Below are 13772 nucleotides of genomic sequence, written 5' to 3'. Positions count from 1 at the left end.
ATTCTATTATTGTTATTCATGTATTTAATAAAATAATGTAATAAAAGTTGTTATAGCATAAAGTCAATGGAAGATCCTGAATATTTACAATCATGGAAACCAAAACCTTGCTTCAGGTTAGGAAATTACTTATATAAAATAAGAACAACAAGACCAAGATTACCATCTTTGTCTTGAGATTACCCCTACCCGGCAAAAAAAAAAAAAAAAAACAAGAAAAGATTTCTTTCATCACTTGTCTACCACTTCCCAACTAAAAGAAAGAAAACACCATTATGTAATCATTACTCACTCACTATAGGTATTAAGGGTAATCATTCTCAAGTACACTTGTCTAATTTACATGCCATGGTATATGTCCTGTGGGAAAACAGCAGGCACCTTCTGCCTGCAACAGCACATATCTGTCTAAAATGTTGGGTACTAGAAGATAACAAAGTGACACTCTAATGTTAAGTTCACAATTATGATTGAAAACCATGTAACTATGTAGAGAAATTTGTGTTTTCATTATTTTTCATGTTGCTACAACCAAAACAAAAGTTTATTCCCTCTTTTCAATTAACATGGAAAATCTACTAGTCCAAGTACTAGACATTTATCTTTGCACAGATCTAACCAAATACCATGATTAAAATGAGATTTACTAAAACAAATATGGTTCATACCTCTGAGAAGACTTATGCTCTTGCCAACACAGTGAATTCCCTCTTTGTGGTTATTCTATTTATTGCTTTGGAGCAATGTCAGATGAATCATTTGGAAGAAGTTGATGGTGTAAGACTAATTAGGCAAAACTAAAGTTACCAACTACTCTTAGAAATTAACTTGTTTTTCCTCAGAACTTGAGGAAAGTTCTGTCTTACAGTTTGCTTTTCACATATTCAATTTTCTGCAATCTTCTGATTGTCTAAAGGACTTTCTAAATAGACCCAGTGGGATCCTACTGACAGCTCTGAGAGCATGGAAAAGAAATAAAATTTTCTACATTTGAAATTCTGGGCAAACTTAAAAGGTATAAGTTGAAATCATTGATTAGCCACTTTTCCTGTGGTCTATTAGTACATTTGCCAAATTTAGCTGTCTGGTATGTTTTCTTAGTACATAGCTTTTTGGTGGTACCTAACCTACTATCTTGAGGCAGCTGGCTTCCTGCCAGGAATCAGATGCCTTCAGTTGTTAGGTAATATGAGGACTATATTATCAAAAGCAACTAAAATTTGGTTTAGGATAAAGCCAAACTTGCATCTAGATGACTCTGATAAATCTAAAATATAATCCAACAAATCCATAAGTACTAATAAATCCATATAGCCCAATAAATCCATTGGCTGACCCAGTGACACCAGCTGCTACCATCTGAACTGAAGTCTCTTTTAAGGTATGCATCATCAATATAACTCAAAGGCACTCCACTGACCAATGCTAAATGGAATCCAAGAAGACTGCCAGTCTGCTCAAGGCTCATGTAAGACAAATTTAAAAGTAGCTTGTAAGCAACGTTTTTCCCTTTTACTTTTAAAAGAAGTATTATTTTAAGTGAGTTTATAAGAAATATTACAGGCAAACCTTAGATTTCAAAAAGAAAGAAAAAACTAAGTTGTTATACTGTTAAGCTGGTAAACCTCTAGTCGAATAGTTTTTGAAAAGGCTTCATTACCACCATATTGACCTAAACTACAGATATGGGGATGGGTATCCATTCTGGTTTCTTCAATTCCCCCCATCCTTCCCGTTTTTTCCCCTGTCCTGGGACCTCTGAATTTACTTGGCAGTACATTTATACTTACACGTTAGTAAGATTTTATCCAAACCTACCATCTCTACCTAGGAAGCAGGGTGAAAATCCAGGAAATATTGATCATCTGAGTACATGTAAATGACACCTTCAAGAGCACAACTATAGTGTAAATGGGGATTGGGGAGCTGTGTGGTGTAATGACTCTGATATCCTTCACAATTTCCACATCCTTTACAACTATCATCACCATCAATGACCATCATAATTAATGAAGTTTCTATTACATACACTTCACTTATAACATTCAATTAATTTTCAGAATGCTATCATACAAGTAGTGATAGTTCCTCTTTAAAGATAAGGAAACCAAGAATATGCCCTGAGTTTTAAAGCATGGACTCTGGGATCTAAATCCAAGCATGACTAAGTCCCAAACCCATTCTTTTAATCATTCCACCACACTACCTCTGTATGGTCTTGCTAATACTTATTTTCAGACTTCCAAAAAATAGTCATAGCCGACATTCTATGAAATGTATAGACATTCACTAAATGGTTTGATGACTTCTGACAATTTGTATAACCACAAAACCAAAATATAAATAGAAAGTTTTCTGTAAAGACTATTTCTATTATGCCCCCAAATTCCTTCATGTTCCTTTTATAAGCATTTCTGGGTTTGTATAACCATATCTTAGTTATGCCAGAACTTGGTACAAATGGAATAATCCACCCAGCACTCTTTTGTATCTGGCTTTATTCATGAAACACAATGCTTCTGGGTTCTTTTAAAGATATAGCAGAGAATTTATTTAGCTCTGTGAGGTTTTTACCTTTGGCACAGGAAGACCTTATTAATGTTTTATAAACTGCTTTACTTAGGTAAATATTTAGGATGATTTTGTGAAGTTTTTGGACATTAAATTTGAGAAAGTTAATGGTCACCAATATATACAGGGTTGATGATATGCTCAGTGGTAGAGCACTTTGCCTGGTATGCTTGAGTCCCTGGTCAACACTCTACACTGCAAAAAAAGACTTACACACAATCACAATCAAAATGGTAAAACAATCAAATAATAAATGACTTCTTGTTATATTCCTCAAACAATTATAATTGCTAGCCCACTGTTTATTCCTATTCTATATTCATTGTGATCTTTTAATTTGTTTTCTGAGTATAATCTTTTATTATTTACAAATAATCTTTCATTATCTTCCAGATCAAAATACCACAAAGTTACCTGTTTTACCTAGGTTATATTTTCACTCTTAAAGAATAAGAAACATTTATTAAGCTAATTATATTTACATAACCTTATAATTTAAAAAGAGAATTAAGAATAAATAATGGGGTCATCATTTCACTAACTCTCACCCACTTTCAAAACAGCAATTGTCTGGCAAATTATTTCCATCACCAAGCAGACTGAAATAAAAGTGAAATTATGGGAAACCTGTGATAGTTTACTAGTAATAGTATGCTCTTAACATTTCAATCCTGGGAATGCTTGGTAATCAAGAAAACATTAATAGACTAACTTTTAAAACATAATCTTACTTGAAGTACAGTATAGAGTACATAAATAATAGGTAAGTTTGTGAAGAAACTAAGATCCATCTATTATGAGATACAAGTATTCATTTAAAGTATCTCCTTCACTTTTTAAATAATATTTTATTACAGTTGGGTATATAATTTTTCATTTGTAATGTGAAATTCTTTATTGTAAAGACAGCTCCTTCCTTTGATGACAAATGGCATCTACACTGCCAGTGATTATTCTGGACTTCAGCACTGGATAAATCCTAATTCTTGAGTCACAAGTTCCCATCTATATTTCTAAGATAGTGATTGTATAATATCTGCGGTTTCTGTTGGATCTTGCTGCATCAGCATATCTGGTAATCTCCTTCCTTTAAACTGCAGAAGACTAAAGTGGTATTCCTGCTGATCTCAGAACTTCTGATACACTGAGTTCAGGGTTGTCTTCTATTGGGGAACACTGTCTTAACTATAGTAACCCTGTGGTAAGTCATAAAAGTCCAGTAGGATAAGCTCTCTAAGTTTCATCTTCTCTTTTAAAGTTGATTTTTACAATTCTAGGTCCTCTAAATTTCCATATATAAATTTTAAATCCAGCTTAGTTATAGAAAAAACTGCTGAAATTTGATTAGGACTGCTTTGAATCTATGAATAAATTTGGAAAGAATGATTATCTTAGAATTACTGTGAGTTTTATATTTCATGAATAATATCTCCATTTATTTAGGTTTTCTTCTATTTTTCCCAGCAAGGTTTTGTAGTTTCCAGGAGAAAGGTCTAGTACATCATTTGTTAGATTCATTCCATATAATCTGAGAAAAACTGTAGTTTTTTATTGCTTCCTTTCCAACTTTTGTCTTTTATTTCTTTTACTTACTTTATTGTACTAATTTGGAATTCCAGTAAAATACTGAATGGAGGTAATGTAAATGAAACTGTATTTTTCTGTTCTAAGTGTTAGAAAAAATATTCCATGTTTCACCAATAAGTATGATTTTAGTCATAGGTTTTTGGCAATTTCCCTTTTATTGGATTGAGGAAGTTACTCCCATTTCTGTTATTTTGAAGTTTTTATAACAAATAGAAGTTGAAAAAAGTCATATGGCTAATTAAAACAAATTAAAAAATTAAAAAATCTATGGTATCAGAACAAATATATTTTTTCTCCTTATTTTGGTAATACAGTAAATTATATTGGTTGATAGTTTAACAACTTTACTGACATAATTCATATGGCATAACATTTACTCATTTAAATCAAGTGTTCCATTCAGTGGCTTTTAGTATATTTACAAAGTGTGCAACTTTCTAATTTCAGAATATTTTCATTACCTCAAAAAGAAACCCTATACTCATTAGTAGTCACTCCCCATATCCTTCCCCCTTTTCACTTGCAACCACTAATCCACTTTCTGTCTCTATGGATTTCCAATTCCAGGCACTTAATATAAATGGAATCATACGATATTTAGCCTTTTGTGTCTATCTTCTTTCACTTAGGTTTCCAAAGTTCATGCAGGCTACAGTATGTATCCATATTCCCTTCCTTTTTATAGCTGAATAATGTTCCATTGTATAAATATATCACATTTCTGAAACTATTACTGATATATTCAAATTTTAGAATGTGATCAATCTATATAAATATATGCAAGCACATATGCAAGTAGTAAGGTTGTAATTGAAAATGTTATTAATACAATAGGGGTTAAAAGACCACACAAATTACATCTGATTTGCAGATACCTATAATTATTTTACATACTTGAACTTTGAGAATATAAGTAATCTGAATACTAAATCAGATGGGAGAAATACCTTCTATAGTTTTCAAAAGACATAGCATATCACATTTTTTATCCATTCATCACTTGATGGGCATTTGGGTTATCTGGCTTTTTAACTAATATAAATAATACTGCTATCAACATCTATGTATAAATTTTTGTGTGAACACATCTTTTTAAATTTTCCTGGGTATATCCTTAAGAGGTATGGAATTGCTGGGCAATATGGCAACTCTTATATCTAACTTTTTTAGGAACTGACAAACTCTTTTTCAAAGCAGGGGTGCACTGTTTTTACCTTCCCAACAGAAATTCCTAAGGGTTTCAATTTCTCCACATCCTTACTAACACTTGTTATTTTGTTCATCTTTTTGATTATATAGCCAGCTAGTTGGATGGAAAGTAGGATATCATTGTGGTTTTGACTGTATTACCCTAATGACTTCTGATGTTGAGAATATTTTCACATACTTATTTGCTACTTGTATATCTTCTTTGGAGAAATGTCTTTTAAATCCTTTGCCCATTTTTCTTATTATTAAGTTAAAATATATTCTCAAGCGATACAAGTCTTTACTAAGTATATAATTTGCAAATATTTTTCTTTCTTCTTTTTTTGATGAAAACAATACCTTTATTTTTTAATTTATTTTTATGTGGTGCTAAGGATCGAAGCAGTGCTTCACATGTACTAGGCAAGCACTCTACTGCTGAGCCACAACCCAAGCCCTATTTTTTCTTATTCTGGGATTGAACCCAGGTGCATTTAATTACTGAATCCCACATCCCCAGCCCTTTTTTATATTTTATTTAGAGAAAGGGTCTCACTGAGTTGCTTAGGGACTAAGTTGCTGAGGCTGGCTTTGAACTCACAATCCTCCTGCCCCAGACTCAGGAGCCACTGGGATTAGAGGTGTGAACTTTCTTGATGGTGTTCCTTGAAGCACCAAGTTTTTAATTTTATGATGTCACATTTAATTTTTCTTTTGTTGCTTGTACTTTTGGGGTCATATCTAAGAAACCATTGCCTGATCAAAAGGAAATAATAGCATAGGCAACATTCATCCTGTTTCATTAACGTGTCAAAGTATGTCATAGGTCTTGACACACAGAACAGAGGAATATCATGAATAAACATTTGTTGATATTTTTGTTTAAATAAAAACAAAAAGCTGAGTAATGTTCTGAAATGTACCCTAATGTGATAGAACTTTCATAATGAAAGCTTAATCTCTCATAGATCCAGACAGAAAACAATCATTACTACTATAGAAAGAGCTCACAAAGTATTTTTAAGAAATGTATTGTTGAGTCAACTTCTCTATATCGGAGAAAACATTTGGTATTTTTTTTGGGGGGATTGGTTGACTTCACTTAGCATTATCTTCTCCAACACCATCCATTTACCTGCAAATGCCATGGTTTTGTTCTTTTTAATGCTGAGTAAAATTTCATTGTGTATAAATGCCACATTTTTTTAAATCCATTCATTCATGGAAGGACTTCTAGGTTAGCTCCTCAGTTTAGCTATTGTGAATTGTACTGCTATAAACATTGAAGTGGCTGTGTCCCTGTAATATGCTATTTTTAAGTCCTTTGGATATAGTCCAAGGAGAGGAATAGCTGGATCAAATGGTGGTTCCATACCCAGTTTTCCAAGGAATCTACATACTGCTTTTCAAATTGGCTGCACAAACTGTTGCAGTCCCACCAGCAATGTATGAGTGTACATTTTTCCCCACATCCTCGCCAACACTTATTGTTGTTTGTCTTCATAATAGCTGGAGTGAGATAATATCTTAGAGTGGTTTTGATTTGCATTTCTCTGATTGCTAGAGATAATGAGCATTTGGGGGATAGGGAGGGAAAGCATGGGATGAATAGAGGAATTCAAGATAGGGAAGAGGGGTGGAGGGAAAGGAGGGGGTAGGGGAGTAACAAGGATGGTGGAACGTGATGGTCATCATTATACAAAGTACATATATGAAGACTTGAATTGGATGTCAACATACTTTATATACAAACAGAAATACAAAAAGTGTGGTATTTATGTGTATTAAAAATTGTAATGCAAAAGAAAAAAAATAATGTTACCTTAGATTAGGTAGAGGGAAGTGAGAGGAGGGGAAGGAAGGGGATGTGGGGATAAAAAAAATAGTAGAATAAAAGAGACATTATTACTGTATGTATGTATGTGACTGTATGACCAATGTGATTCTACAATATGTGTACTCAGAAAAATGAGAAATTATATCCCATCTATGTATGATACATCAAAGTATATAAGTGCATTCTACTGTCATGTATAACTAATTAAAACAAATTTTAAAAAAATGTATTGTCGTTTAAATATTTTTTGGTTAATTCAGTGAAGAACTCCAAGTGAAATAAAGGCAAGAGTTTGGAGTAATGTGTTCATTCATTAAATGCAGAATTGGTTATAAACCAAGGATGATATTTTTTGAACTATATCATTTCAAGTATGAGGCCCAAAAAAATAATCAAATATGCCATAATATGCAAGAATGATATATTTTGAAAATTTTCATTTGAAAATAATTTTTCTCTTACAGAACAGTTGAAGAAACAATGCATCCTTTACTAAGATTCACCTATTGTAAACATTTTGCTCCATTTGCTTTATAATGTACTATCTATCCACACATTCATTCATTCATACACACATACACATAATATTTTTTCTAAACCATTGAGAAGACATTATATATATTATGGCCTTTTACCCTTAGAAACTTCAGTGTAATTTTTCTAAAAATAAGATATTTCCCTATTCATCCCAATACAGTTATCAGCCTTAGTAAATTTAATGATTATATAATTCATTTTTACTACTCATGTTCCAGTATTCAAGCTGAGTTAATAATGTGTTTATGACATTCCCCCCTCTCATATGTAATCCAGTCTAAGATCAGTTATTGCCATTAGTTGTCATTGTTGCTTCAGTATTGTATAATCTGAAATATTTGTGCAGCCTTTGTCTTTATGGCACTGACATTTCTGGTGAATAGTCTCTTTTTTTCTTTCTTTTCAGCATGTTCCTCATTTCTGATTTATTTGATGTTTCTCATGATTATGTTCAGGTTATGTACATCCAGAAAGAATACTATGTATAAATTATGTTGTATCCTTCTCAGGTTATCACATTCAGAGGTACATACTGTCCATCTGCCCCTCAATGGTGGTATTTTGATCACACAATTGAGTTGTTTGTTGCCTGGATTCTCCATTATATAGTTCTTATTTTCCCCACAACTAATAATAAATCTCTAGAGATAAAACTATAAAACAAACTATTCCTTCTTGAGGAATTTTTATTATTACATTTTTACTCTTGTTATAAAGTGTGGCCTCTACATATTTTTAAAAAATCTAATTTCACTTATTATACTTGAATAAGTTCCATGCCATTTAAAAAATCTATTTTATTCTAGTAGTTCACATACACTGAGCATTTATGAAAAACTGTTCATTAAACCATCTACTATCTAGGATATGGGGCAATATAGTTTTTAAATCCAACTAATATCAAAGCCTTAATTTTGGTTCCATTAAAAATAAATTTCTTTGCCTTATGCTATAGAAACTAAATTAAATTATATAATTATAAGAATATTCTTTTTCAACAAAATGAGATTAAACCCCTATCTGTCACCATGCACAAAACTCAACTCAAAATAGATCAAGGACTTAGGAATAAAACCAGAGACCCTGTGTCTAATAGAAGAAAAAGTAGGCCCTAATCTCCATCATGTGGGATTAGGCCACAACTTCCTTAATAAGACTCCTGTGTCACAAGAATTAAAATCAAGAATCAATAAATGGGATGGACTTAAACTAAAAAGCTTCTTCTCAGCAAAAGAAGCAATCTGTGAGGTGGATAGAGAGACTACATCTTGGGAGCAAATCTTTACCCCTCACACATCAGATAGAGCACAAATCACGAGGGTATATAAAGAACTCAAAAAGCTAAACACCAAAAAAAAAAAAAAAACCAAATAACCCACTCAATAAATAGGCCAAGGACCTGAACAGACACTTTTCAGAAGATTATATAAAATCAATCAACAAATACATTAAAAAATCTTCATCATCACTAGCAAATAGAGAAATGTAAATCAAAACCACTCTACGATTTCATCTCACTCCAGTCAGAATGGCAGCTATTATGCATACAAACAACAATAAATGTTGGCAAGGATGTGGGGGAAAAAGGTACACTCATACACTGCTGTTGGGACTGAAAATTGGTGCAGCCAATATGGAAAGCAGTATGGAGATTTCTTAGAAAATTGGGAATGGAACCACCATTTGACCCAGCTGTCCCTCTCCTCCGTCTATACTCAAAGGACTTAAAAACACTATACTACAGGGACACAGCCACACCAATGTTTATAGCAACACAATTCACAATAGCTAAACTGCTGTAGAACCAACCTAGATGCCCTTCAATAGATGAATGGATTAAAAATGTAGCATATATACACAATGGAATATTACTCAGCAATAAAAGAGAATAAAATCATGGCATTTGCAGGTAAATGGATGGAGTTAGAGAAGATGAAGCTAAGTGAAGTTAGCCAATCCAAAAAACCAAATGCCAAGTGTTTTCTTTGATATAAGGAGGCTGATTTATAGTGGGATAAGGAAGGGGACCATGGGAGGAATAGATGAACTCTAGATAGGACAGAAGGGTTGGAGGGGAAAGTAGGGGGCATGGGATAATTAATGATGGTGGAATGTGACAATCATTACTATTCAAAGTACAGGTATGAAGACACGAATTGGTGTGAATATACTGTGTATACAACCAGAGATATGAAAAATTGTGATATATATATATATATATATGTAGAATTGTAATGCATTCTGCTGTCATATATAAGTTTTTTTAAATTTATATAAAAAAGAATATTCTTTTTAGAAAAAGAAATTTGAGGAAGAATCTAGCTGTCTTCAAATTCTCTATGGATTCTGGTCAAAATAATATTGATTATTACTCATTCTTTTCTAAGCAGCATGATTTTGAGATGAGCTTTAATTCAAGGCTTTTAACTTGAATTACAAACAACTAACTTATATAAAATACTCAAGTGGCCAAGTAGCTTTAGTTTCTGAGTTTGGCAGCAAGGATAAAGCAGGGAATTTTTAGAAAACTGGGGGTGGGGGGAGTTGTTGCTCTTGTTTGTGGTGTTTTGAACTTTAAAAATACGTTTTTAAATTTAAAAAAGATAACTTTTAAAGATATTTCCTTACTTATTTTGCTATCATGACTATCTTATGGAAGAGCATATTTCACAAAGCCTCCAAAACAACAATTCTTTCAGAGAAGCCAGGAGTCTCAGATATAGAAAACAAAGGGGTAAGTCCAAGTCTTATTCTCTTAAAAGGAAAACAAATTCTGCTATAGCTCCCTATCTCTTTCGAGTCTAGCTTATCATCTATAAGTTTGTCTGACTCATAATACAATAACATTCCAGTGTTTATGGGAAAAAAAGGATTTTATTTTTTTAAATTAGCAGAATTCAGCAGCCAAAGCATTAGAATTAAAATTATTTTGTTTTTCTGGAAAGCATTTGTAGTCCACCAATCCAAAGGAGGAAAAAAGGGAGAGGGATTAACTCTCTGAAAGGAAGGTCAAAAACATAATTTACAAGTGAGGCAAGGGAAACAGCTGTATCTGCTGGTCCAATCAAGACTATCACAGCTGAAGACTTTACCAACAATATAAAAACCACATCTACCAGATGTCAAATGATACAACTGGAGGTCAAACATGTTTGGGTTCACTGTTCTCTCCAATTTCTTTATAGTATTTCATGTTAAATGATAAGGTGTCTTCCACAGACCACCAGCAGGGATAATAAAAACATTTCCACACAAGATACCATGACGGTACTCCAGCAGACTGGCCTTGGTGCTGAAGCATATCTCATGCATGTTCTAAAATCTAATCAGGATCAATATGTTAAGTATGAGAGAAACTTAAATGGCTGCAAATCATTCATATGCCTGATAAACCACTTGTGTTGTTAATCAGGCTTGTTCAATATAAATCTTATGAGATCACCATTATATGTACAACCCATTTTTTACCAAAATAACCTTATATGGTGCATGACTATACATTTATTCTTTATTTGTTAATGATTCCATCTGTTTCAGATGGCTTATATCAGAGGTTTCCTTACTTGATCTTTCGAAATATGTAGAGTAAATCATATCTTTTAAAAAGAGGCTGCCTGACTTCATAGTTTTGCAACTGAGGCATTTTAATGTCAAGTAAATGGCATGTGTCACAGCTGTTTCTAAAAATGTTATTTACAAGAAGAATATGAAACCGATATAAAATAAATTCCACAAATTATGTATTTTACTCACAGGCTCAACCATCTTGAGTCCAGAGAAGCCAAGCAACTCAAGAATTGATACATGGACACCTATGTAATTGTTACGACTCTCTGAGGCATATGGTGCACAGAGGCAAAGCCCTTTGACTTCACACAAAGAAACCATTCCAGGTCATCCCTGAAGACACCAGAGCATAAGCTATGTGGTAATTGGAAGCATGTCAGTCACCTCTGCTATCAACATACAGAGAGGCTTTCCAGGAGCTAATCTTACATTGCCCCAGTTTCCTTTATCTATTCCAACACTCTGCAGAATCATCCATCTATGTCAGTTCATCAGTTTTATTTTTTATTTTCTTTTCCTAATTCCCAGTTTCCTCTTTGCCAACTATTCACAATGGGCAAAGAGGAGCAAAGTGGAAAAAGACAGGGTTTTTTTAATCCCCCTTTCTCCATTACTGAAAGTAAAAAAGATCTGCTGTTTTTCTTTTGAATATTAAGTGATCTTAATATGCTTTCTATAAAGTTCACAGAGCTAGTGCCCACAAGAGGTGAAAAAAAATTCATCTATATCAACTTAACTGGTTAAAGGTTTATACAGTAGCTATCAGGCTTTCAGGTTGTGGCCCAGTTTTTCCCCCTTACCTTGGCTTTCCCATCCTGGGCTGACATATATCCAACACACATGCTCTCTGTTGTGTGGCTCCACAGAAATTCCACTGTGTGAAAGAGACCACAAATAGGCACATTCAGATCACAGATGGAAAATAAATCTTTGCTTTTTAATAGAACAGTTAAAGATAGCTTTATATTTAACACACTCAGTTCCCCACTTTCCATTTGCTCCTTCATAAATGTCAAGATGATTTAGTGCTCAAAACTGTGTAATGCCATTTATGTGAAATGAAAAATGTATTTTTTCTTGTCAAAAATTATGATTATTACATGTAAAATAAATGCTCTTCTGTTTGAAACATAACATTAAACATATATACACTCATATATACTATACACAATGATTTAGTAAATGTAATATTCCATAGCATAGATTCTTTTAAAACAAACACACACACACACACACACATACACACACACACACACACACACACACACACACACACACACACACACACCAGGTCTAGGTTTCTAATATCATTCTGTAGGAAAAGAAACCAGGATTCCTGGAGAAAGGCTGTTTCTAGAGCTGGGACAGAGAAAATGTAAAATGAATTTTAACCATCTTGTTGTAGAAAGTAAAAAAATCCTCAAAGAATGAAAGAGACTCTTCAAAAAGAAACAAGGGTCAGCTTAAAGGGCTCCCACCGGCCAAATCTATGTCTATGAAAATAAATGTGAACCAGGTGTAGTGGCACACGCCTGTAATCCCAGCAACTTTGGAAGCTGAGGCAGGATCACACATTCTAGGCCAGCTTCAGCAATTTAGCAAGAACCTGTCTCAAAATAAAAATTAGAAAGGTCTGGGGATGTAGCTCAGTGGTAAAGTGCCACTGGGCTCAATCCCTACTACCAAAAAATGTTTTTAAATTAAAAAAAGAAAGAGAATAATGTATTATAATCACTGTTCAAAATAAGAACCAAAGAGCCCATACTGGTCCAAGCAAATAAATGAAAAAATGGCAAAGATAAGCTCTTCCTGGCAGAAGAAAGCCAACTAATAAATAAATACAGAAGAAATAACAGAGTTAGAAAAATCATCATGGTTGCTAAAACTAGTGAGTAAAGATTTGAAGAGGGAGAGGTTATTTACACCAAAAAATCTCTTCACAAAATTCATATTAAATATAAAGTGGCAAACTGTAAATTCACTGTGAAAAAACCAGTGGGTTCCAACTTAACCAAATGATCAAAGCTAATTTGGCCAATTAAGGCACAAATGTGCCTTTAGAAAAGACACATTGAGACACATGGTGTTCTGCCAAAAACACAGAACCAGAATTTGAATGAGGAAACATCCAATAACCTGATCTAGCAACACTCTACTCAATATCTTGTTTTAACTCCTCAAAATTGTCAAAATCAAAAAATACAAAGGAGGATGAGAAGCTGCCCTAGTTTAAAGACAACATGACACTAAATGCAAAATGCAGTAATGGATTATATCCTGGACCAGTGTAATGTAGCAGATATTAGAATGGACATTTTTGAGAACATGGCTGGCATTTGAAATGGCTAGATAGTAGTGTGGAATCAATCAATATTAAATGTTATGATTTTGATATGTGCATTGTGATTATCTAGAAGAATGGCCTTAAGAAATACACACTGAAGCATTAGGAATAAAGGAGTCAAAATTGCCATTTCACTCTGAA

The 13772-nt window shown here is 33.3% G+C and overlaps 1 protein-coding gene across 17 annotated transcripts in view; it reads right to left on the bottom strand.

The window, feature by feature from the left end:
- Tasp1 (taspase 1) overlaps window positions 1-13772 on the bottom strand; it is a 288360-nt gene that overhangs the window by 19160 nt on the left and 255428 nt on the right. For 14 of the 17 annotated variants that reach the window (XM_005320468.5, XM_040274112.2, XM_040274113.2 and 11 more), the window contains one exon: window positions 12088-12161. The exons of the other annotated variants lie outside the window; for them this stretch is intronic. In XM_005320468.5, the coding sequence (XP_005320525.1) occupies window positions 12088-12161 (74 nt within the window). Of the gene's footprint in view, window positions 1-12087; window positions 12162-13772 lie in introns of those variants that run through there. 17 annotated transcript variants of the gene reach the window in all.

Source organism: Ictidomys tridecemlineatus, chromosome 5 (assembly GCF_052094955.1).
Source record: "Ictidomys tridecemlineatus isolate mIctTri1 chromosome 5, mIctTri1.hap1, whole genome shotgun sequence".
NCBI lineage: Eukaryota > Metazoa > Chordata > Mammalia > Rodentia > Sciuridae > Ictidomys > Ictidomys tridecemlineatus.
Note: the sequence above shows the minus strand (reverse complement) of the source record. Positions and strands in the feature narration are given on the sequence as shown.